Below are 25,032 nucleotides of genomic sequence, written 5' to 3'. Positions count from 1 at the left end.
TAACCATATTTATATATATATAACCTCATATAGGGGAGGCAATGATGCGAGTCAAGTTCGAGTTTGAGCTAGCTCGACTCGACTCATTAGCATTTTTAGTCGAGTTTGAGTTGTGTCGAGCTCACTCAAGTCGAGTTTTGACCGAGTTTTAACCGAGCATTGACCGAGTCGAGTTTTGACCGAGTCGAGCTTTACCGATTTCGAGTAGCTTGCAAGTGTCTCATGTTACAAGCAACAATAAGGTAGGTCGAGCTTCTCACGAGTTTTCGATAATTAGGTATTCGAGCTTCTCACGAGTTTTCGAGTCGAGCATCGAGTTGCTCAACTCGACTCACCAACATCTTGAGTCGAGCTCGAGTTCGATTCAAGCTCGAGTTCGATTCGAGCTCACTCAATTCGAGCTTTGACCGAGTCGATCTCAAGTAGCTCGCGAGTTGTCTTATCTCATTGCCACCCCTATATATATATATACACACACAGGTATACATATTAAAAAAATACTCATGTGTAAACTCGTTAGATTCGCGTCAATGTGTAGTTTTACAATATCAAATTTTTATGATTTTAATTGATATGTAACTATAGATATTGATGGTCAAAGATACGTGTTGGAGACCGTCTGAAAAGAAACGAGAACTATATTTTAAGACGGGAAATCTTCTTAACGAAATGTTGGACAGTATGCTTGACTAGTCAAGCAATTGTTTGTTTTGTAATGATTGTTGTTATGTTTTCTTAAATTTCAAAGCAAAAGCAGATAATTTTTTTTTGACAGTTACACTTTGGAAGCTACATTAAATATCTGAGTCTCCTTTAAGATTTTAATATATTAATCAATAACCTATTTCGAAATTAAATAAAAAGTAATAGCCTAATAGGGCGAAGGTCAATGTTGCTATGTAGTCACTAATAATGCTATCTTTTATGCAAAAAATGTTAATGTATGATAGTTGGTAGATATGTGTTTCTTATAATTCTTTGTCAAAACAAAAATCAATTTTTCATGTAGCATCTAAATATTTCATGCAAAAGAATGAGTCTAATTGTCAACTTGGCTTTGTTTTTTAATATATGACTACTTAATTCCTTTGTCCATTTTATATATGATATGACTACTTAATTAATGAATTCCTATTGCATGCATTATAAAACAGTTACACTTTGAAGAAGATGAAAACAAAGTCCTGCAGAAAGATCAACCAATGCTGACAAGAGTTCCTGATATTAGTTTACACCTAAAATGACAAAGAAGTTATTATCTGTGGAGAAACTACCAAAATTTCTACGGATTTGTCCTCATTTAATTTAAAGGCTCATAAAATCCAAACAAAAGTAAACTAAAATCGCACAATTCATGTGTGTGGTAGTCAAAAGTTATAGGGATCTAGCATTGAAAAAGCAGTTGCTGTCTCGGAGTCAAACTTATTAATATGGTATCTTTTAATTTGCTAAAGTTCTTTGTCCAAAAGAAATTTGCTAAAGTTTTGCTTTTTTTTTTTAGCTTATTTGCCAAAAGTTTGCTAGTGTCAAGTCTTGATTTAAAATGTCACCGGCCGGCACGTTCACTCGTCGGCGTACGTGCTATATCGGATAGATTATAATCTCAGATTTATTAGCCACTTAAACAATTTTTTTTTAAAAAAATGTATTTTAGATTTTTAGCAATTCTTTCTCGTATCAAAATTCGCACCTTATGTCATGAGATACAATCACATGTACAGACATAGTCAAAATACAACTCAAGAGTTGACATGCATAGTATTGTAGATGCAACTTTTGATATTTTAATTTATGTAAAAAGGCTAATGTTGAATAGAAAAACAAACAAAGTATGAGTGATCAATAGTCTTTTCTTAGCGAACATACTTCAACTTCTAATTAGTTGGCCAAGGAAAATTAGCTTTTTAACTCGTACCATGTAATATATTAACGACAAATTTTTGATGAAACGAGCTTATGATAACTTATTGAATAACATAGTAATTTTTTTGAAAAAAACAAGAAATCACTCAATCAAAAACACTTCCAATTCTTACGACAAAGTATTATAAGTGTATGTCATACTGGATCTTGTTATCTATAAGGAGTTCGGCTTTTGATTATTTTGTCAGGACAATTCAAGGAGGTCGGAGGAGCATTTTGCTGATTATTTTCCAATTTGGTCTTATAGGTATGTTTGGTAACAAATAAAGGTTGCATATGTATCATGTTGATCCTTACCTTAATTGGTTTATTGTTCACATTGCATAAAACGAAATAATAAATATCATTCAAATCAAGTCAAATTACCCTCCAAATGATATGTACATTTTGCAAAATAATATGAGATGAGATGTAATATATATATATATATATAAAGTTGCACACACAAACACAAACACACATGGAGTTACTTGTGAAAAAAAAAGTCTATTATTATTTTAGTTTTAGTTTTAGTTCCATTCTCCTTTTTCTTTATATAGTTTTAAAGTTTTAGATATTTTTCATTATTCATGGATTCCATTAATTTAATTCATTGAGGTTTTAATATGTTTTCTCTTTATTTTATTTATTTCTTTTAATTGTGTTCTGTAATTTAGATATAGGTTTTATTCTTTATTCTATGATTCAACAATCTTATTTCTAGAGTTTGGAAATTTAATTTAGAGAAGGTATTGTGTCAGACTCGTCTGACACAATGAAAGTGATCGGACCAGCCTGACCAACAACCAACTGAAAGAATAAAAGAACGAACTGAAAGAATAAAGGAACCAACTGAAAGAATAAAATAACCAACTGAAAGAATAAAGTAACCAACTGCAAAGATAAACCAACCAACTGAAAGAATAGACCCATGGACAAAGAATATACTAAATTATCAGCTCTCGTAAGTGTGACAACTTTGATACAAGTTTAAGCAGAAGTTCACAACCTACTTATTCCATGGACAAAGATTATATGTACATCACACACTTTTTCCATGTGCTCGTAATATGATACATTCCCCCCAATCCTCCTACCACATAACCTGTCATCCCAGATCCCACATCTTCTATTCATAGTATTCACTCCTCAGTACACTTTTAGCAATAATTTTGAGATTTCTCAACCAGGATCAAGAGGGCCAAAGATGGAGAAGAAAATATGGTTTACATCTAGCACAGCCTTCAAGCTGCAACATCCAATTCTGATATTTGCGCCGCTCAACTATCCTTTATAAATAAAAGGAAATGATATACATAACCTTTAAGACTATGTATAAGAAGCTTAAAATAGAAATAAAATTTGAATCAAGTATTTATTACCTCAAATGATGTGAAATTTATCATAAATTCGTAAACTGTTTTCATTTTAAGACATGTATTTAATGCTTATATGTAGCCCTTAGGACTACATATAACATTACCCTAAATAAAATCCTGTTTTTGTCAATAAAAAAACATAAGAATTACTAGGGATACTATAATCTTTTAATTTAAGTTCAATTGGAGTTTTTCTTATATAAATTCTTTGTTGTAATGCTCATGCTTCAAGTCTATTTTTCTCTTTCCTCATACCTCATACAAATCAAAAAAAGGCTACAAACTAAGAAATCTAAATCAAACTACGTCAAATTATTGCAAATAAGCTTGTAAAAATAAAAACTAGTGGAGAAAAACAATTGCGACCAATAATACCACTAATAAAACTTATCTTTCACCGATGAAGATACATTAAACTAAAACGGAATCCCAAAGCATGAACATAACTCAAAAAAACTTAGGAGTGCAAACCAATTCACAAAGTAAGCTTTGGTGGAAGACAAAAGACGAGGATAGATCATGTCACAAAATTCACAAAAACAGTCCCACATTATAATAGCAGAACATAAACAACTGAACACGCATTGCCCTTTAGCAACTGATTCTGAGTCGCTTTATCAAAATCAGAAGCAAATTGTTCCAAGGCTTCTATTTCTGCAAATTGGCACTGAAAAATTATGTGAGACATAAATTGGTATCTTCTTTAACACGACAGATTCCGGTCCAAGTGCAGGATGAAACAAAGGGCAGCAAGTATTTGAAAATGCAACTCATTATCATACATTTCGCCTTCTATGTCACAAATAGAAACGCGATGGTCACAGCCCTCACAAACCATAACCATAACTGTCTGTAGAGATACCTGCTAACGGAAACCTAAAACTCAAACACAATAAAACATGTTTGATAAGTTGCGAGCTTAGGAAACTACAAACAATAAGTATCTCGGTCACTAAGAAGAGAATTTAATCTAGAACAGGGAATTCAGTCTCCCAAGATTGCAAAAACTGCTGAAGTCAACAGCTCAAACAAAGCAAACTGCCCGGTGAAAGATTTTCAATTTCATCATCTGTCAAGTCTCCGCAGAACACTTCCACCGCATGCGTCTAAAAAGCTTGCGCGATGATAGATCATCATCACTAAGATGGCACTGCATTGAAGGAGGTAATGAAGTCAGAACACAAGAGACTATGACATCCCTCTACTTAAAAGTCCACATAATCTGTTTATTATACACAATACAAGTGAAAGCAAAGTAAAATAGGATAATCAGAAGATATAATCTTGAAATTTTATGAAGCGTTTTGAGGGAAACATGAAATGCTGAGGGATTCTTGACTTCCGGGAAACTTACCAAGAACTTCCACTGAGAGGAAGGAGAAGATAAAAACAGCGATTGTATAAAAAGAATAGATAACATGGAAACAACTAAAAAAAATATACAAGGGGACCAAAAAAACATCTACAGACAGAGTTTGCAATAATAACCAGTATAGAACAAATGTCTACATTTTGAATAGAAGTAAAACAAAATAGAACAGAAAAGCAAAATAAGGGCTCTTCAATGTCAATCTAGAAGAAATGAAGAATACAGTTCGAAATAATAATCAGAATGGAATAAAAGTCTGCATTTTAAACAGAAGTACAACAAAAAAGAAAACAAAGGGTCTTGAAGGAAGATTCATTTGCCCAGTCTAACCTCTGGGGAAAAAATCAACTTAATAGCATAGCATCAATAGAGAACCCCTGTAAGGAGCATAGACGATTTGCCACAGCAACTCGGCAACTCTCACATCATCACACACAATATGGCATGGGCAATAAAATATAAACAATAAGGCTGCTTCTGAATGCACCAAGCCAGAACATATATAATAATGTCATGTCTAAAAAAACCAAATGTGCTCGACAAACAAAGTTTACAACCAATTCACAATATTAAGAGAGAGAAGAAAAATGCTTTCTATACCCAGCGCCCTGCTATTTCAAAACCAGTTACAATGACAGGAACCAAACAACAATAGCAAAAGTGAAAGATACTAACTGCAGTATGTACACAAAAGGATCAGCCAACCTTACACTACAGCTAACCAAGCAAAACAAAGAACTTTAACTGAAACAGCAGACTGTTAATTCAAATTTGTACCATCAAAAAGGGATTTAGATGAATCTATAACACATTCCACAGCACAAAGAAAATGAAAGAAACAGAAAAACAGCACTATTGCACCCAAGACTGCACCCAAGAGCAAAAAAGAAGATAGTCCAAAAGTAGTTTCAAAAAAAGCACCCAAAAGACACATAATATGACATGTCAACATTTCAAACAAGACTACAGTACTTTTGCAAAAAAGTGACATACTGTATGTGGAGGTGTCTATCTGCTCAGGAAGCTCCTTAATATCCACCTCAAACCTCTCCTGGACCTGTAAAACTCATTCATAACTCCAGAAAGTTAGACTAGACATGATAAGAAGTTCAGAACCGAAAAAAAAAAGATTATATGACATAATAATTGATCTCTATAAAATTACACCATTCACTTTACACAAGTAATGTTATAGGCTTTATAGTTCCCCTACAGTAGGGGTTTTGTTTTCATATCATCTGATATGTTCATTACAGAAAATAAGATAGTAATTCTGCCTCTGTAAATTATTCAAAGAAATATAGAAGTAAAGATAACAAATCCCAGAGATAACAATAATCCTCACAATTTTATATTATAAACCTGGGTTTATAGTACACCCAAAGCTATTTTCTTTGATCATTGCTCATATGTAGAACTCCAAATGAGCAAAACATGGGCAATGAGAACAACATGGGCAATGAGAAAAAAAAACAAAACCCAATTGTGTAGTAAGATATTTATTAATCTTGAGGCGCATTCCTAAAACATCAATTAGTATTGCCAAAAAAAAGGTGGCACACTTGCCAAAAAAAAAGTATCTTGTCAAGCTTTAAATTCAAACACATTATCTAAATCCGATAGAACTGCATAATCATCAAAGAAAATTAGTATTCCAGGAGTACTAGAGCATAAAAAATGATTAGCCACTTAGTCCCGATAAATTATGAGTTAGTACAAGTTTATCCCAAAATAAGGTAAGCATTTGATGCTTGATATGGCAAGTAAGGAAAAACACGTACTTCTATCAATTAGTATAACACAAATGTGATAAATAGCAGGATAGCTAGCAGCAAATGTCTAACCTGATTAAGAACGTCAGAGTCAGAGGCAGAAGAAACAAATGTGATTGCAAGACCTTTTGTGCCAAACCTCCCAGCTCTGCCAACCTGCAGATGTTCAAGATAATATAACATAAAGGTGATAAATAGGCAAACGAAGAGAAACTAGTTGGTGAACGACAGCTAAAATAGTTTTCCTTACCCGATGCAGGTAAGTGTCAGCAGAATCCGGCATGTCATAATTGATAACAATGTTCACTCTTTCAATGTCAATTCCTCTACCAACTAAATCTGTTGCAACTAGGATTCTCTGCTTCCCGTCCTTAAAGCCCTTGTACCGAGCCAATCTATACACATTAAAAAGCATATAGTGTATTACTTCTTATCCAGACGACAATCAATCAATCAACTAAAAAGTTGGGAAAAAAAGATGATTATGAATATGATACAGATGGAACTGTAGCTTACCACCCAGGTTTGATGGAGAAAGTGAAAAGACAAAAATTACTAATATACCAAAGCACATTGGAAAATAAAAGGGCGAAATAAAAGAAAAAGGAACACATAATGATACAAGTTACAAAAATAAAAATTGAAGATACCGTTTCTTCAACAAAATCCAGAAGTCAAGAGACTCAAGACACACAATCAACAAAAAAACAACAGCTAAGAATACATATACCACAACTACAAAACAACATGTGGGATTCCAAGAGATTCTTGTTCCCATGCAGGGTAATTGAATGCGGAATGAAGCCACAAGTTGACACTTAGCAGAGCCCAGAAAATAAAGATACACAAGACAATCAAGAAATTAAGAAGAAAATAAAGTAGTCTTTACAATAATAGCATATTGTATGAGATAAAATATGTCCAATTTTTCAAAAATTTTGAGTCCTTGAAATCTGTTCGGACTTACACGTTTATGATAATCAACAATCAAAGTCGCACACTATGATCAACAATCAACATAGCTAACCATGATCATATTTTCAAAAAAAATATAAGAAACCACATGTTAGTATTTCGAAAGGATTTTGTCTATATTTAATTTTTCGAAATACCAACTTCAATTATACTTAGGCCTTGTTTGGTTGACAAAACAAATCATGGGAAGTGCAAATTCCTAGGAAGTAGAAGTATATGAAGTTGTTTGGTTGGCAAAATCATGGGAATTTGCACTTCCTAGGAAGTTCTACTTCCTCCAAAATGGAGGAAGTTACTTACCTAGGTCCCCCTAGGTAAGTAGAGCTTCCCATAGGAAGTTCTACTTCCCATTATCAACCAAACACAATTTTACACTTCCTAGGAATTTCAAATACATGGAAAAAATAACTTCCTAGGAAGTATGACTTCCTATATACTAGTACAACCAAACAAGGCCTTACTATTAAATAATTTAAGTACTATTTATCAAAGTTGTGCATTGAAAACTGTAAATGCCAAAATGATATTGAATAGTCAATGATAATTGGATTTTATAATTAAAAAAAGGTTATGCATCACATAACTAATATTGAAATTCACCTCATGGCTCATCTGTTCTTTAGGGGTCTTAATTTTCCACTTTCACATTTGTCAATGCAAAAACTTTAACAATTAGTATCTTCGGCGGTACTTCCATATAAGTGTAACACTTCTCTCAAAAAGCTCTCGCATAAAAGAAAGAATTATTTCACTTATTTCAATATAGAGGAAGTACTTCCTCAATCACAATTTAGTTGGCACATTTACTTCTTCAGTGACCACTAACATCTATAATTATATACTACAAAATATCATAAAAAGTTCACAACACATAATAAGCATTGAAACAAATCCAAAAGATACAACGTGATAGTACTTATTCTTAGTTCAAAGTTGATAAACTTTTAAAGTTGCAACTAATTTAGGACGAAGGAATTAGTACAACATACAAAGAGATGATATTTTATAAATTAGCATTGCATCCAATCCAAGAACATTTTACAAGTATTAATTTCTTAATACAATAGAAATAATATATGGTAGAAAACCAAAATTAAAATTACAAAGGATGTGGATCTATAGAAACATCAACTAACATTAAAACTAGCTATGTTACTCAGACACGAATTGAGAGTCTACTCGGATATGGGTGTCAAAGTGTCCTACTCGGCTATTTTGTAGAAATAAGACAAGTTTTTAGTTTAAAATGAAGTACCCAAGTGAAGTGTCATGTCGGACACGACAAGACACGACACCTAGTTTTTGAGGTAAATGGAGGTGTCGGAGTAACATAAAAAAATAGAAAAATGAGACTATCTTCAAACTAACTCATAATGGCGCCATTCTAAAAAAAATTACAAAGAACATTATTTTCAGAAAAACTTCAATCGGAAGACGAAAGACACAGAAAATATCACATCTTTATATGAGGGAAGTCGACTAAAAAATTTTGGACAACGAAATGTGCCACATTAGATAAGATAAAGATAAGCTTACAAAAATCCAAGATGAGAAAATAAATTGAAGAAACTGCCTGCACAATATTTCTTACATCAAAAACAATTAGAATCACAAACCTTTCTTCCTGGGACATGCCAGAATGGATACAGATGGACGGAAAGTTGCACTCCACAAGAAGCTTGTTCAGCTCAGCAGCTCTACTGACACTCTTGACAAAGATGACAACTTGATTAAAATCCAAAGCATCCAAGAGGTCGTTCAATTTGCGATTCTTCTCCAGCTCAGATAACTTGATGTAGTGCTACAATGCAGATCAATAAAAGTTGAGATACCATGAGAACCAGCCACATCATTCAAAAGAATCCTGCAAGAGTTGTTTCACATACCTGTACAAGCCCGTGGAGGGTCAGCTTGGCTTCATCATCTACATATATTTCCATCGGCTGAAAGGAAGAAACGTCACAGTAAAGCATATTAGGGGTATCCTCAATCGAAAGGAATCCATTATCAAATGAAGATGGTTGAAGATCCCTCTCAGGTCCACAGATGTCTCCAACTCTCCATGAAGATACTTGATATCTCAGAGCTAGCAGAACATTGCTTTACAACCACTCACTAGTCAATCTTGGATCAATAGCATCTATAAACTAGGCTTCTTCTCCATACGTGACAATAGTACAGACACCCTCAAGACTCTGAACATTTATCACTTATAATGGAACACCAAGTACCAGAAGAGACTCAAGACACCCCCTCAAAAATAAGACGATATAAAAATTAAAGTGAGCTGATGGAATGTCCCCCTACATAAGAAAATGATGTCGAACCACATAAGGCCTTTCAACCTATCCTTGACTACATTCATACTAGCCTACCCCAGATATCTTTTACCCTAAAGAGATAAGGTGGGAGATATATCATTGAGTGAGAGAGCATCTTAGACCATGACATCTATGAACCTAGGTCGATATCTTCTGCAGAAAGCTGGCATAATGGAAGACTTCAAATTCAATAAGAACTGGCCATGGGACATTACATCTTGCATAAATTTCTTGCAAACAGGACGGATTGCCTTGCTTAGAGTTGCGGAAAACATCATCACTTGCTTGTCATGGGGAGTCATTTTGAAGATCTCCTGAACATCTCTCCTCATGTCTGCAGTTAAGAAAATATTAAAAGGAAAACAGTTCAGGCAACTTAATTCAACAAACTAGAAGAACTAAGACCAATGAACAACATCTTGGACAATAAGAACTGTTAAAAAGAACGAGGACACAAAAACCATACCAAGGGACTCAAGCATTTTATCACATTCATCAAGAATAAAATGCCGAACATTCTTTAATGACAGGTCTTTATCTCTGGCCAGTGCAAGAATCCTTCCAGGTGTACCCACAACAATGTGTGGGCATTCATTCTTGAGCAGGTCCTTGTGGATTTTAATATTAACACCTCCATAGAAAACAGCAACCTTAACACCTGGCAAATATGTGCTAAACCTCTCGAACTCGTGACAGATCTACAGCAAATTACAAATGAGCATTAACATAGACTAAAGGTATAATTTCATTCTGAAAAAATTGCTTTAAATTAAAAGTATTGTGAAGTTCAAAAAGAAAACAATAAATCATTTCCATACCTGATAAGCCAATTCTCTGGTGTGACATAGAACAAGTGCAGCAACTTGACCAGCCACAGGATCAATCTGTTGTAGGGTTGAGAGAACAAAAACGGCGGTCTTCCCCATACCAGATTTGGCTTGGCATATGACATCCATACCCAATATAGCTTGAGGAATACACTCGTGTTGCACTGAGGAAATACCAAAAAATTGGAGCGAGGGAACCCGCAGTAAGTAAAAATTGACCTCCTGGTCCTTGTAATTGAAAGCTTTACCAGACCATTTTACATCTCCAAGTTGAACAGTGAATAAGTGAATTACCTGGTAAAGAATTACAAAACATTAGCAACATGAGCCAACATCTCTACCGTCATCAAATAAAGATATAAAAATAAGCAGAAAGTAAATATTACAGGACCACTCTATGTGAAAGCAGATAGCAGACTATTACAATCAATTATTAGCTCTCAATCCCAGCATGCCAAATCAATGATAACCAGGAGTCATTTGAAAATCCTCAACAAGTTAACTTCGCCATCCTCCCCAAAAGCTAACACTGAACCACCAACTGGCCACTTACACTCGAGGCAAAGACAACAACAACTAATACAAGTAATCATTTAACACTTGCCTTCAGATGGGTGCTCAAAACCAGAGTCCACAATTGCACGCAGCAGCTCTGGCTTCAAAAGGAAGTCTCTGAATCCTGAACTGTAGATGCCAACGTAACCCCTATAGAACAACCACACAATCAGCAAAACAGCTTCAACATCACACAGCCAAAAAACAATCACATAGCTGAGACAACAAGCAGCATCAATGGGACAGAAACCTTATAAGCTTAAGCCTAGTGCAAGAATTTACATATTAAAAGTTGTGACTTCGACGATATAACTTCATAGAAAATGAACTGACATTTAAATTTTCGTTTCAGCCAAGGTCAATTCCAAAATACTTCAGAAATCATAAGCCCAAAGAAACCAAGCAAATCTCATTAAATCACCAGGTCCACCAACATATTTAGATAGTCCATTTGCAATAATCCTTTAATAGTGAAACATGAGCGAAGATCCTAAAACAAGAAACTGGACAACCAACCAACGGATAAAGGCAACCCCTGCATCTCAACAAACAAATCCATAGATCTACTCAAATTTAAAATTTTGAATTCTGTATAGTTCCTTTTATAAAAGGAAATGATATATTAATGAACTCTAATTGGAAAAATAAATCTGAAATGATAAAATTTGAATCTGGAATTATAAATCTAATTAAGACTATCGAATTTAATCTTTCTACTTAAAACACAAACTAATTATCACAAAACAACCAAAATATATCAAAATGAGCCAGAATTAACATCAATAAGTATGAAAAATGACGTAAAAAACAAAAAGAACATGAAAAGAAACGAACTTTTTCCCGGCTTCGCCATTAGTTTTGGTGACAGCGGAATCTGGAACCTTCTCTTCCTCCTCATCGTAATCAAGAAGCTCCTCTTCATAAGCATCGTTTTCTCTAGTTTCTCCCATTATTCTGCACATAAAATTAGGGTTTTCAGAAACCAGATCAAAGACGAATAAAATTACAAGATCCAACGAAAACACAGATCAAATAACAACATGAAGCAACGAAAATCGAAGAAAAAATCACCTTCGCTAGTAAAACTTAAGAACTAGGGTTAGGGTTTATACGAGAGTCTGCAAAGGAAAAGGTTAGACGAAAAATTGGAAATTGGAAAGAGATAAATAGGGAAAGTGGAGAGGATAATAGGGTATTTATGAGAGAGAGAGGAAGAAATTGACGATTTTATCCTTGTCCTATGTGTGTAATTGACTAACTGTTGTTATGGCGGCAGTTTAATTCTGAGGGTAGAATGGTCAGAGAAAAAGGGGAAATATCAACGGTGTTGATTTTTTTTCTCACTTTGAAGTCATATATATGGCTATACTTGGCTTGGATGAGTCCAACTATATCAATATGGTCCATAACTATAGACTCTATATCCATGAGCAATGATATTCCCATATTCGATATGGGAAATATAATTAGATGTAGTCCAGATATGATTTTATAGCTAACTGATATAATATAAGATTAAAAAATTACAATTTTTTTGATTTTCATATTTTGTTTTTTGAGAGCTTATTAATTGAAATCTTATATCATATCAGTTAGCTATATATCATATCACTTAGCTATTAAATCATATCTGGACTACATCTCATCATATCCCATATCCGATATGGGAAAGTTTTCCCATATCAGATTTGGGCAAATACTTCCTCCTATATCCATCTTGCATTTTTTTTTGGGGAAAGGAAAAGGGAAGATTTGTATTAAGATGAGACAAGGTTGTTCATGATTCCCGTAGGCGGGGGACTAAGAACATGAAGCAACACTAGAACTAGCAACTAGGCATGGGAGTATAGATGCGTTTTGCATATTTTCCTTGCTCATCAACCTACCTTTTCACTCTTTCGCATATCCATTTTGCATGATGTCCAATTATTTACTTCGTTTAGCTTTTTTTTCTCCCTTTCAAGGTATTTCGCAAGATTTTTTTTGGGGGGGGCAAATGGAGTAATATATTAATCATGCGAGAATTTTTGAAGTAGTAACTTTTAGTGTTTTGATTAAATAAAAATTTTAATACTGAAAATTAATGTTTGGTGGTTTATTGCTTACGGCTGCTTTTGGTGATTGAATTAGTGTTTTGAAAAATTATGAAGTATATATTAGCTTTTAGGGTGATGTAGCTTGTGAAGATTAGATATAATTTATATTTAGTGGTTGTTTGGTATACAGTAAATTATGTAGGCAATAGAAATTCCCATGATCTTTTAAATTGAGTAGTTGTTTAGTTAACTGAAAATGAGGAAAATGGATGCAAGAAAATTTATGGAAAATTGAAATTCCCACAAAACGTGGAAAACTTATTCATCTCTCCTCTTGGTCATTCAAAATTCTCACATCAATTCACGGGAATTACAAATTGATTGATGTCAAACAAACACATTCGACAATTTTTTAGGAATTACAAAAGGGAAATAACTTTCTATGAAATAGAACTTCCCATAGAAATCAAATTATCATGCATACCAAACAACCACTTGTTATTTTTACTAAACTAACAACAACTTTTACTAAAAATGATTATTTTAAAAACGATTTTCGTAATCAAACTCTAACAGCTAATATTTGACAGCTAATCGCTAGTACAACAACTATTTTTGCCAGATAGATCCTTAAAAAGCTCTTCCTATTTTTTTTTACACAATTTTCAGTCCACATTGTAAAAATTCTTATTGTTTTTTGTCAATAAGTTAACTTAAATTCTTATTCTCTAAACTTATTGGGAGTTACAGACTCATCTGACCTCATGCAAGCACTCATAAGAAAATGTGCCCCTTTTGATATAGCAATTAATATTCATGACATGCATATAAGATGTAATAAGATTCATTATCATGAGATTAGGAGTGAACTATATCTTGCTCACTGTCTATAAAAGCAAGACGGAGTAAGCTCCTTCTTTCATAGTTCCTTTTCTCTCCTGTTGTTTTTTTTCCTTTTTTTGAGGGGAAAGGGGTGGATACTTTGTGGGGAAAACGTTTAACCATATAATCTCATCACCACTATTGCATTCCCAACGAGCTAACAGATAGACAATTACATTACCCGCTCATTTAACATGAGAAATAGAAAAAGAATCCAACACAAAAAGCAAGCCTAATAATATTAGAGTAAATTCGGAACAAAGGAGCAGCACCCCTCGTTTCATTCTTGATTGCATGAATCACTCTAATGCCTCATTTGGTTGAGCTTTTCTGGAATATGGAAACGGATTCAATATTTTGAATACATTACTCCTTGTTTGGTTTGGGTAGTGGGTTACCATTACCCTTGCTTGAGGATAACTCAAACTTACCCTCCAAATTAGAGGAGTAACAAAATCCTTTTCATTCCCTTACAAGAGATTCCTTTCCATTGTTGAACCAAACACCCAATAAAAGTAACAATTATTTTTATTATTCCTTTCCTCTACTTAATTCTATTCCCTCTCCATTTCTCTATTTGAACCAAACGTCTCCTAATTAGAGTATCCCCTCCCAATGAGACCGCATCATACCCCAACCTACCAGCCAATTCAAGAGCATAACACGTCGCTACACCTGCATACCACTTGGCAACAACTTTCCTCACACCAAGCGCTGCCTTTACAAGTACACCACACAATCTCCACACCCCCCACCACAACTCTGATTCTCTAGCTCCAAACTATATTGACCAAGTTGGAAGATGCCCCAATATGCCCAGCCAATAGCATGACTTAACAGAGAAGAAACCATCGCGGGCAATCCACCAATAGAGCTCATCTTTCTTGTTATTTCTTGCGTGTACTTATTGCGCAAAAAAAACTTACTGGAAGTTCTCTGCCTTGTTTAAATAAAATTGAAATTTATTTGCACTTATTTGAATAAAGTTGGAATGTATTACGTCGTGTTTTGGCGTTTGAACATATTAAAGTTTATTTCACTTATTAGAACGTATTAGACCTCAATCTTATTTTTCAACGGCAAAAAAAAATGCTTATGAGGTTCATTAAGACAATTAGAAAATCAAGGAGCAACTAACTTGCATGTAGAAGAATCAAACTTGAATAACAACTCAACACGAAAATACTTGAACTAATGACATGTATTGTGCCAAATAATTATCGAGCTTATGAGCTAATTCTATTAGTACTAGCCTTGTATGTACGCTATGCGTGCAAAGTTGAAGGTTGATGGTAACTACTTTGCAATTAATTAGATTGATTTTCTACATCGTCGCTTCCAGATGTGTAGATCGTATTCTTATCTGCTCTATGATATTTCTTAATTCCACCAGGACTTGATTCAGCGATTTAAGCGCTAGGATAATTTCCTTGTTGTCCGACTTTATGGAGATTGCTTTTGTTTCTGTCTTTAGGCTTTTGATACAAAGTAGAATAACTTGTGTTTCTATTTTGGATGGCAAGTTGGCCAGGATTTTTACTGATTTCCACATATCATTGTTGTTTTCATTGAATCATGCTATTGCTATTGTCCACAAATTTGAACTGTTCCTTTTCCATGATCCATCTACCTGAAAACATTATACCCGATTATTTTTAAAGCATCCTTGAGTCCACGTTGCGTGAGTTATATAATTTGAGGCTTGAATGGTATCCTTTTTGTTGGTTGTCAAGAGAGAGCTTGCTTTAATTTGTCTAGTTATCTGCTCTTCATATAAGCTGATTAGCCTTTCGGAGTTGACCGAGTGATTTTTAAAGATAATCGCGTTCCTGTGAATCCACATAGCCCACAAGGTGGCTATACATTTGACAATAGAAGATTGAGCATCAGCGGAAGCTTGACCGTGGAGGGGTTTTGGCCATCTAGACCCTGATCAACTTGATGGTCTTTGCTTAGTAAAATCAATAAGCTCTTGATCCGGTCACTAATAGGCATAGCGAAACTTTCGTCTGATCTAATACCCATAGTACCAAATCACGTTCTTTTGGAGAATTGACGATCTCAAAAGAGATGCTCCAAAATTTCATTTTCAGACTGACATAACTTAGAATTTGAGTCAATCTGAATGTTTCTTTTTGTAAGCTTATGTGCCACTGGAAGCGCACGATTCAGAATTTTCTAAATAAAGAGTTTTCATTTTGGAAAAATATTTTGTTTCCGCAGCAATCTCCAAAATGTAGTATCAGTGGAGGTGTTATTCATTATAGACACTTAAAAAGTAGTTTCACCTTGAAAGAAGGGCAAAAAAGAGAAGCAAGTTAAATGCTACTTACATATAATATTATCATTAACTCATTCCAATAACCAACCACAGACTTACACTTCTTGACTAAAAATACAACATGCTTACTCCACACTATACTTATTCGATCCATTAAAAGCTACAGCCCTTAAGTTATTTGTGGAGAAGATCATCATATTGGCCTACAATAACAATTGCAATTTATTATGGCATTGTAAGACTTTGGCATAGATTGCCAAAAATTACTATCACAAGTTGCTAAAAATGTTGATAAACTCAGCCATTTGAAGTCGAAGTAAAGTTGTGGATTCTGATTTAGGATGATAAACATGATATATATGACCTTCATCTTTAGCTTCAATCAAACTCACATCTTTAACCCCTTTTCTCTTAAGATATTCAACATACATTACTCCTCTTTCCTTTAAAAAATCTAGTCCAGCCACATGAACCAACACCCTTGGAAATAAGCTCCATTCATCAAAACTAACCTTCTCAAAATTACACCCAAAATAATCACGATTTGATCCTTGAGGAATACTTAACTTCCAAAACATATCATTCATTTGGACTTCTATACCACTCTCATTTACCAATTCTTGAGGAGTCCTCTCCTCACTACCAAAGAAAGGGTGAATCAATAAGATCCCTTTAATTTGAATGCTTTTGAAGTCATGATCTTCATTCTCATGAGCTATCATGGCAACATTATGAGCAATATTCCCTCCCGCGCTATCCCCTGAAAGAAAAACACGCGTAAGGTCAGCTCGTTCAAGCCATGGTTCAGTGTAGCAGCTCCTTATAAGCCACTCGAGGGAACTACAACCATCGGAGTAAGCTATTGGGAGTCGATTCTCAGGAGCAAGTCGATAGTCAATAGACAAAACAATAGCTTCTGCAGACGAAGCAAAGTCTCCTAAAAACACATGGTAGTTAAGCCATGTTGTAGAGCCAATACAAAATCCACCCCCATGGAAATAAACCACCACAGGAAGTTTATGACTAGAAGTATTTATTGTTGGTGTGTTAGGAAGGAAGATTCTTCCGGTTATTGATTTGGATGGTTCAATGACTATGTCTTTTGACTTGTAGCTTTCTAATGATTCGGGTGAGGCTAAGGCAATTTCAGGAGCAAAACGTTTAACAGATCCATCTGAGAATACTTGGAGGAAATCTGGTGCTTCAGCAATAAGAGACATTGTTCGACTCACAATTGTAGATTTGTTAATTTGTTTCTCTATTGGCTCGGATTATTTATACTCGAGGAAAAGGAATCAAGTTAAGGGTTGAAGTTGATCATGTAAAGATAGGAGAAGGTGTTAAGTCTCAAAGATGTATTCTTATAAGTGAATTAGTTAGATAGTAGATGATAATAATAATCACTCAAAGATAGGTGCAATTATAGATGTGAGAGAATATGATAAATATAGGTAGAAAAGCACAGGAGTTGTGAGTAACTCATTAGGATGAAATTAGTTTGCAAGGTAGAAAGGAAGTAAGGGGGGAGTAGGATAACAGGTACAAAAATTACAACTAAACAAAATAAAGGGAGTAATAACCGCGCCAGGTAGGGGTCGAACCTACGACCTTCTGCTTAGGAAACAGACGCTCTATCCACTGAGCTACAGGCGCCTTGAGTGATAAACAACCGCCGAAGATGTATATAGATCTCGAATTTTCAACAGAATATATTACAATAGATCAACCGAGTTTGATAAGATAAATAGATATTGATCTTGAAGGCTGCACTATTACCCGATTACTTTGGATTGGTTTACTGCCAGTCGCAAAACAACAAATAAAACATTCAACTTTCTGTCAATTTTGTGCACTCCTGAAAGTACAATAGTGATTCATACCATCCGAAAAGAATGATGTTTAGACAGTGATCTCACAGCATATTTTTGAACCAAACACACAAAGGAAAAAAAAGGGTTGTGTAATTCAGACGGCACCGCAACCTAAAGGGATTAGATTATTCTGGCTCAATCTACTTAGCAGCTTGTTCTACGAATGGGATTTTCTTCCAAGTTTCATCCTCAAGCGTGCTACTGTCCAACGGGGGTAACGAAAATGCATTCACTGTAGAGCTTCCACCACGGATTTCTTTCAAAGCTCGTAAAGCTGAGAGAGTGAGCTTCATGTACATACTCTCCATATGTTCTATTTCTGATAGTTCTTTATCAGCAGCAAGCAGCCCTTCTTTCTTTGTGCTGCCAGTACTTGACTCGGAAACTTCATCTGTATTGGCCACTCGGGAAGACTCCTGTAGTTCGTTTTGTGAGAAAAGGCGATCTAGTATGGCCTCACATTCTTTTACAAGCTTGGAGATGGTGTCATTTGTGTAGAATGGCTCTTGTAAGACCTTTTGGATAAATGGCAAGCGTATTAGGTTACCACTGCGCTTGTCGTACTTTTTCAGTATTTTCACAAGACCTGCAGGGACATCAATGGCAAGCATATGCATCAGGTCGTCAGGAAGTATTTAAATTATGAGACAAGGATTATCAACACTGCCATGCAACTAAAACATTTCTTATGTACTCCATCAAAGCATCAAAGGCCAAAAAGAAGGAAAAAAAATAAATTTAGACACCTGTATAGTTAAGGGCACTGTAATTCTCCAAAAGAACCATTTCTCCATGAAAATCTACAACCTCCCTTCCAACTCCCATCAACTCCTCGTTCGAGTGTGTGGCCTGTGGTAACCTGTCTTGCAGTTCCTATTTGACAAACAAAGTGTAGAATTTAGATGAATGGACAAACTAGTTTCATGCTACAAGGGTCAGGAGCATGTAGACACTTCTCTTCAAATTTCAAGTAACCAGTCATATCTCATCTTTATGTCAGATATGCAGAAGTAGAACACAAGATCACTGCTAAGAGAGATTGTTAACAGGTCGCCCAATTCCAGAAAAACTCAACGCAGTTTAAGATATTAGCTTGAGGTCATAATATGACTGACAAGTAATCTAATATAGGACCTGAAGCTAATCACCAAAATACAAAATAAAGTAAGGACCTTAGGTGTACTTTTTCTTTTTCAAGAAAAACTAAAATTCATGCCATTACTTCAAAAGGGTACCAACCAAGTTTATACACAATGTAAACCAGATAATAAACAAAGTATAGTGGAAAGCGAAACTGAACAAACACCAATAAAACTTAAAGGTGAAGGATTAGCATTTCCTTTACATTAAACAAAAAGGGCATCTGTTGATTAAGATTGGGATAGAGTGCTCCGTCCTGTTCTCAATTTTCCTCAAACAGAACTCCTTAAGGTTATTATCCAAGGATTCAGTTGAGCAGCCAGAAATGATATCATGAATCTTCCTATCCACCTTCATATGTGAGAAAAATAGTGGGCCACCATGTTGACTTCTCTCTTAACATGGAAAATCTCCATCTCTATTTCGTATTGCCTAAAAGAAACAGCTTCAGATGATATTCTGACACTCATTTCAAGCGAGAACTAACTTCTACAAATCAACTTGATAGGGATTTAACATCAAAATAGCCTATCGTCAAACAACTAGTGCATGAATGAATAAAAAAGATTGGGATCTCCTTTTTGGATGGGATTTTTCCAAATAAGATCAGATCACAATGGAGTACATATTAGTCCCTGCCTCATTTCACTTTCTGACCTGTAAGTATCAATCACTAAAAGAACCACAACACACCACACACCACCGAGATATCTTATTGGCAGATATCATGATAGGAATGGTATTTCTTGCAATCACAATCAAGCACCTATCTATCTTAAGTCTAAGTATCAGTTGTCTTCCTGCAGCTCTAAAATTCAAACAGATAGAAGCAATAATAAGTGGCAATCTTCAACCTTAATGAACTGAAAAAAACAATACTGAAGGAAGCTTTAATTTGTTTCAAGTACTACTACAATTACACTGTGCATATGACAATAACATGTATCCCTATATCCCTCGTTGTTTGCTCCTTTTTTTTTTTTTTTTTTTTTTTACAGTTTTCAGTACACATATTTGACCATGGATATATTGAAAATACGTGTTAGGATGAATCATACAAGATCGCGCATCTCAAAGTTTTTTCATATTGGAATTATGTCTTCAAATTTAAGTGACTTTTGTCCCCAAGAATGAGAAATATAACAAATAATTACTCCGTTTTTTTAATCTACACACTTTTCTTTTTCATCTGTTTTTTTAATCTACACACAATTGCTTTTTCTATTCTTGGTAACATGTCCCATCTACTTTCTCCTCTTTTTCCACCCATGTCATCCACATTTCTATATTTTAACCCACTTTTCAGTTTCTCCCTCCAACTTTTCAGTTCTTCTGTAACACTTTTACACTTCCTCCTTGGTTCTCCTCCAAAGTGGAGTGAGTAAACTAAAAAGAAACGAGGGAGTATAAACAAAGAGAGTATTATTTCAGGGAGAAATTGCTTGACGTAGAACTTAACTTTCTGTGCGTCAGAAAATCCAAGGTGGTAGTTTCTCCAGAATCAAACAGTTTTTAAAATGGTGGAAGACAAAGTAACATAACCCCCCTTCCCTCCAAAAACAAAGCCAACCTAAAAGTTACAAAAGAAGTTAAGAAAGAAGTTAAGGAGGAACATGTTCTGCTATGTTGCAACCATCACCTTCATTATTATAGCCACATTTGCAAGGATCTCCTCCATTATATGAGCACAAGTAAGAATAAAGGTGACAAACATAGGATTTTGCTGGTCAGAACAATGAATATCAATATGCACCCAACAAACACAAAGTAAAAGATTTAGTGTCCTTGACATATAAAAGCTTTATCGGGGCAACAGACTCAAGAAGCCTAGGTTCTAGCCTGAAGAAGGCATGGGAAATTACTAGGAGAGCTTCTAATCTTTCATAGCCTTTCAAGTCAGAACCTGAACCGATTTCAAATGCTTCTGCATCAACCATGTCACAGCTTTTCATTCCTGAAAAGTTCCTTAATGACCCGTTTGGTAGTCGTCAATAGATGGTAATGGGAATGAATTTTAAGTGTAATGTTACAAGGGAAGCACCTTTAAAATCTCCATTGGGGAGGGGGGGGGGCAATTTCAACCACTAAGTTTGTATTTTTTTCTCCCAATATCACCCCTAAGCTTGTTTTTTTTTTTTTCCTTCAAGGGAAAGCAATTTTCATTACCACGTACAAGGTGGTATTGGATGGGAATGAATATTAAGAAGAAATATAGACACTTTAGGATAAATTTGCATTACCATGGGAATGAACAATGATTTTCTTCACAAAAATGCCATTACCACCATTTATAACTAACAAGCAAACGGGCCGTAAGGGATATAATGGTCTAGTTGGTTGGCAACTGGCGAGCTACTTTAGCTGGCATACATTATCTAGGTTCTAAAAGACAGTACTTGAGGTCAATCAAGGCACTGAAACTTATCTGGTGGCTAAGGAGGAGAAAAACAGCTGTGAGATCGTTCTATTAGGTAACACCATACATCATGGCAATTAGCAATTGGAGTAAGTCATTTAAACGATAATCAGGAGTATGAATATTAGGGCATTTCTTGGACTATACTCAATATTTGGCACAAAATCTCCATGACAGGAGTAAGAAAACCTTGTGCAAGAGGAATAAAGGTCTAACATGTAGACTTGTGGAGAGCAGCCTAACAATCAAAGAAAATAAAAGAACTCATGTGCTAGGTCAATAGATGCCTTCCAAGTTCCATGGTTCATATTCCACTTGTTATAATTATTCAAAGGGAAATTAAAACAAAAGTCAAACGCAGTCCAGGTGGTTCTCCTGTAAAAAACAATAGTTCTTTTATTTATTCATTTATTTGAAAAGGAAAGACTCTGCCAATGAAGGGATATAACTACTGAGGCTTCTTCCATAGTTTTTAGAACTTGCTTAACCAAGTTATGTTCAAAAGAAGAGTGTCCCTCTTCATTGCGGGAACATGGTAAAGAATTTTAAAGGGTATGTACACCAGCAGCTAAATGAAAAAGACCTAAATCTGACAAACAACTAAGTGTTATTCACGTGGAATAAGGGGAGAAACGAAACCATACAACCAGCCGCTATCACGAAAACAATCTAACAACGAGAAGAGAAACGATACTACTAGACTACCAAGCACTGCAAATTCTCATCACTATTACAAGCACTATTATAAGATCACTTGAACTCTAATCTTTCAAATACTGTGATTTAGATATGACGTATTCACACATTACTGTAAAAAAAGTTCTTTCCAAATCTATTGCAAACACAGAATGCCCCCAAAATGATTATCATCTAATTTTTTGGTAAATAAAAACATACTAAACGAATATAGCCGCTCATACTAAAAGACCATAAGATACAAGCTAGCATCTTCCTCGTGGGCGCCCACAGGTCACAAGTCACAACCACATAAACTTACAAGTTACAAGAACTACCACCCTTTTCCTGACGACAACAAGCTTCAATAATAATTCTTTTTTGTTATTTTAGTGCTACTTTATCCAGAATCCAAGAATAAAGATCACTCTCCGCTCTTATCCATCTAGATGTCATTTATTCTTTAAAAGTGAACTCAACCCCATTGCCAAGCCTAACAAAAGAAAACTCACCCCACTTGTACTAAACATCTCAACAAGTTGAACACATTACCATAATTACTAACATCCATCATAGTTATTAAGCATGTGGATCCCGAAAACACCAACGATCACGGTGTCACGAGTCGTAATCACCAACTCCCTCAAGATTCCATCAAAGTAGTGGATAATTATAAATATACTCATATTCTAAATTCCAAAGAAAATTCACAAGACTCGTCATTTAGACCCTTGGAGACAGCTACCCGGCACAGCTAACCACGAAAACGCTCAAATTCACTATTCTTTCATATCCTAATTCGGTAATTCCGGCAATCAATAATTGATACTACAAAACTAATTAAACAATCGAACCTATTCCTTTTTGGTAAGACGACGAAATCAAATATGAATTTTATAATTACCACAAACAATTACACTCATATTATAAAATCATTATAATCGAAATCAATAAACAATTCAGCAATACTACAAATACATGCAGCTAATGCTTCTACAAGTAATAACAAGAACAAAATAAGCACAAATATTATATAATCATCATAATCGAAATCAATAAACAAATCACTAATACTAACAAATACATGCAGATAATGCTTCTTCAAGTAATCATTCGTTAAATTCATAATCACACATTGATAAATAAATAATAAAAAAAAAAGTAGAAATTGAAGATTTACCTTCCATCGAATAATATACTCCTCTTCTTTCTCAACAACGAAATTGTTAAATTTCTCAATTTCAGCTTCTAAAAGACAGACAAAGTTATTAACCTCCATCATAATTGCGTCGCTTTCTCTCTCCTCAGCGGTAAGTTTAGGGCGTTTAATAGGTCTAGAAGCGTCGTGATCGCCATTAATGGGGTAAATAAGCTTCAATTGTTTCTTGAGATCTTTGTAGGAGAGAAATTTGTCGCGCCAATCAGGTAGGGTTTGTAAGATTAGATAGCTTAAAATTTTCCAGAATTTCATGATTAGATTGAGAAAAATGGAGGAGAGAGAAAGAAGGGGGAATAATTTTGGGTGTAAAGAGAGGTGTCAGAGAGAGTTCAGAAGGAAAAAAATGGTGGAGAGAATATAAGAAGTATGGTGGTTTGGTTCGTTTAAAGATGATTTTATGCTTCTTTTTTTTTCTCTTTAGTTCGTTATTTGAAGGATTGTTCATAAAAATATGAGAGAGAATATTATGGTAAGCCACTTTGCCTAGTGGGATTACTAATATAATTTGATACTAACCATGGTATTATACATGTTATTAAATAAAAACACCATGGTGTTATACATACAAGATAGTGTATGTATTTTTTAAGTATCTATGTCACTCGTAGATTCGGACCTCTTTACATTGATGAAGCATCAGAATTCGAAATTGTCACTAGTCACCTAAAACCCATCTCAAATGTTGTCCCTTCTCGGCTTCTCCTCCCAACTCATTGTTAAAAAACAATGTGCCAGTGCCACCACCACCGATTTCATTATGGGAAAAAGTGATTGTTAATAATGGGAAGACCAAGGGACGGTGATTGTGAAGGGAGGATTATCCGAGGAGGTGATTAGGATTTTCCCTTCTTTCTTAAAGGAAAATAATTTTCACTTAGGCTCCGTTTGGTAGGGCGTAAAATATTTTCAGTGTAAAATGATTTTCATGGAAAACAATTTACAATGGAAAATACAATTCCAAAATTAGTTTTCCGTTGTTTGGTTCGATGTAAGAAAAATGATGAGATGAAAGTAAAATGAAAGGGAAAGTAAAGAGCTAGTGAAAGGAGTGTACGAGAGAGATAAGGAAAATAGTTTTCCCTTCATTTTGAAAGGAAAATGGTTTTCCATCATTGGGAGAGTAATTTTACCCCAAAGGAAAATGGTTTTACACTCTTTTGCCAACCAAACAATGTAAAACTGAAAATAGAGGAAAACAGTTTTCCGGGAAAACATTTTACGCCCTACCAAACGGAGCCTTAGAGCACTTTTGATGGAAAACTTGTTTTACACCCCTTATCATACGTCCATACCAAACAACGGAAAACGAGAAGAAAAGAAAAACTCATTTTCATGGAAAACATTTTACACCTTACCAAGAGGATGAGAAACTATTGGCGCATACCCGGTATGGGCCAACAGTGTCCATACCG

General features: G+C 34.9%; 3 protein-coding genes and 1 non-coding gene across 5 annotated transcripts; all 4 read right to left on the bottom strand.

Annotated features, from left to right (window-relative positions):
- Positions 1-4,035: 4,035 nt before the first annotated feature.
- Positions 4,036-12,323, bottom strand: LOC104908615 (DEAD-box ATP-dependent RNA helicase 15). Its single transcript, XM_010697743.4, has 12 exons — positions 12,172-12,323; positions 11,935-12,054; positions 11,150-11,250; positions 10,537-10,709; positions 10,185-10,416; positions 9,934-10,052; positions 9,284-9,340; positions 9,014-9,198; positions 6,673-6,817; positions 6,495-6,578; positions 5,644-5,707; positions 4,036-4,431 (listed from the first exon to the last, which is right to left on the bottom strand). Exons 2-12 carry the CDS (start codon positions 12,048-12,050, stop codon positions 4,421-4,423), a joined length of 1,287 nt encoding a protein of 428 aa, XP_010696045.1. The 5' UTR covers positions 12,051-12,054; positions 12,172-12,323; the 3' UTR covers positions 4,036-4,420.
- Positions 12,324-16,392: 4,069 nt separating this feature from the next.
- On the bottom strand, positions 16,393-18,002 carry LOC104908629 (probable carboxylesterase 17). The gene has a single exon (XM_010697762.4). The coding sequence runs from the start codon at positions 17,517-17,519 to the stop codon at positions 16,569-16,571; it is 951 nt and encodes a 316-aa protein (XP_010696064.1). The 5' UTR covers positions 17,520-18,002; the 3' UTR covers positions 16,393-16,568.
- Positions 17,880-17,952, bottom strand: TRNAR-CCU (transfer RNA arginine (anticodon CCU)). Its single transcript has one exon. It is a non-coding gene; the product is annotated as a tRNA-Arg (tRNA).
- Positions 18,003-18,155: 153 nt separating the features above from the next.
- Positions 18,156-24,081, bottom strand: LOC104908637 (SPX domain-containing protein 1). 2 transcript variants are annotated; one of them, XM_057392727.1, is made up of 4 exons: positions 23,582-23,722; positions 19,516-19,742; positions 18,917-19,043; positions 18,156-18,756 (listed from the first exon to the last, which is right to left on the bottom strand). In XM_057392727.1, exons 2-4 carry the CDS (start codon positions 19,531-19,533, stop codon positions 18,311-18,313), a joined length of 591 nt encoding a protein of 196 aa, XP_057248710.1. In that variant the 5' UTR covers positions 19,534-19,742; positions 23,582-23,722; the 3' UTR covers positions 18,156-18,310. The 2 variants fall into 2 exon arrangements, with proteins under 2 accessions (XP_057248710.1, XP_010696073.1); XM_010697771.4 differs by lacking the exon at positions 19,516-19,742 and having other exon boundaries at positions 23,582-24,081.
- Positions 24,082-25,032: the final 951 nt, after the last annotated feature.

Source organism: Beta vulgaris, chromosome 2 (assembly GCF_026745355.1).
Source record: "Beta vulgaris subsp. vulgaris cultivar EL10 chromosome 2, EL10.2, whole genome shotgun sequence".
Classification (NCBI taxonomy): domain Eukaryota; kingdom Viridiplantae; phylum Streptophyta; class Magnoliopsida; order Caryophyllales; family Amaranthaceae; genus Beta; species Beta vulgaris.
Note: the sequence above shows the minus strand (reverse complement) of the source record. Positions and strands in the feature narration are given on the sequence as shown.

Bases quoted from the DNA above. Each gene is read 5' to 3' on its own strand.
- LOC104908629 (XM_010697762.4), bottom strand. From the start codon at position 17,519: ATGTCTCTTATTGCTGAAGCACCAGATTTCCTCCAAGTATTCTCAGAT.
- LOC104908637 (XM_010697771.4), bottom strand. From the start codon at position 23,872: ATGAAATTCTGGAAAATTTTAAGCTATCTAATCTTACAAACCCTACCT. The intron at 19,044-23,581 runs GTAAATCTTCAA...TTTGTCAAATAG, and splicing joins AGTATATTATTCGATGGAAG to GAACTGCAAGACAGGTTACC. The intron at 18,757-18,916 runs GTGTCTAAATTT...ATGTCCCTGCAG, and splicing joins CAGTGCCCTTAACTATACAG to GTCTTGTGAAAATACTGAAA.
- LOC104908615 (XM_010697743.4), bottom strand. From the start codon at position 12,050: ATGGGAGAAACTAGAGAAAACGATGCTTATGAAGAGGAGCTTCTTGAT. The intron at 11,251-11,934 runs GTTCGTTTCTTT...GTTGTTCTATAG, and splicing joins AATGGCGAAGCCGGGAAAAA to GGGTTACGTTGGCATCTACA. The intron at 10,710-11,149 runs GCAAGTGTTAAA...GTATTTCCTCAG, and splicing joins TTTTGAGCACCCATCTGAAG to TGCAACACGAGTGTATTCCT.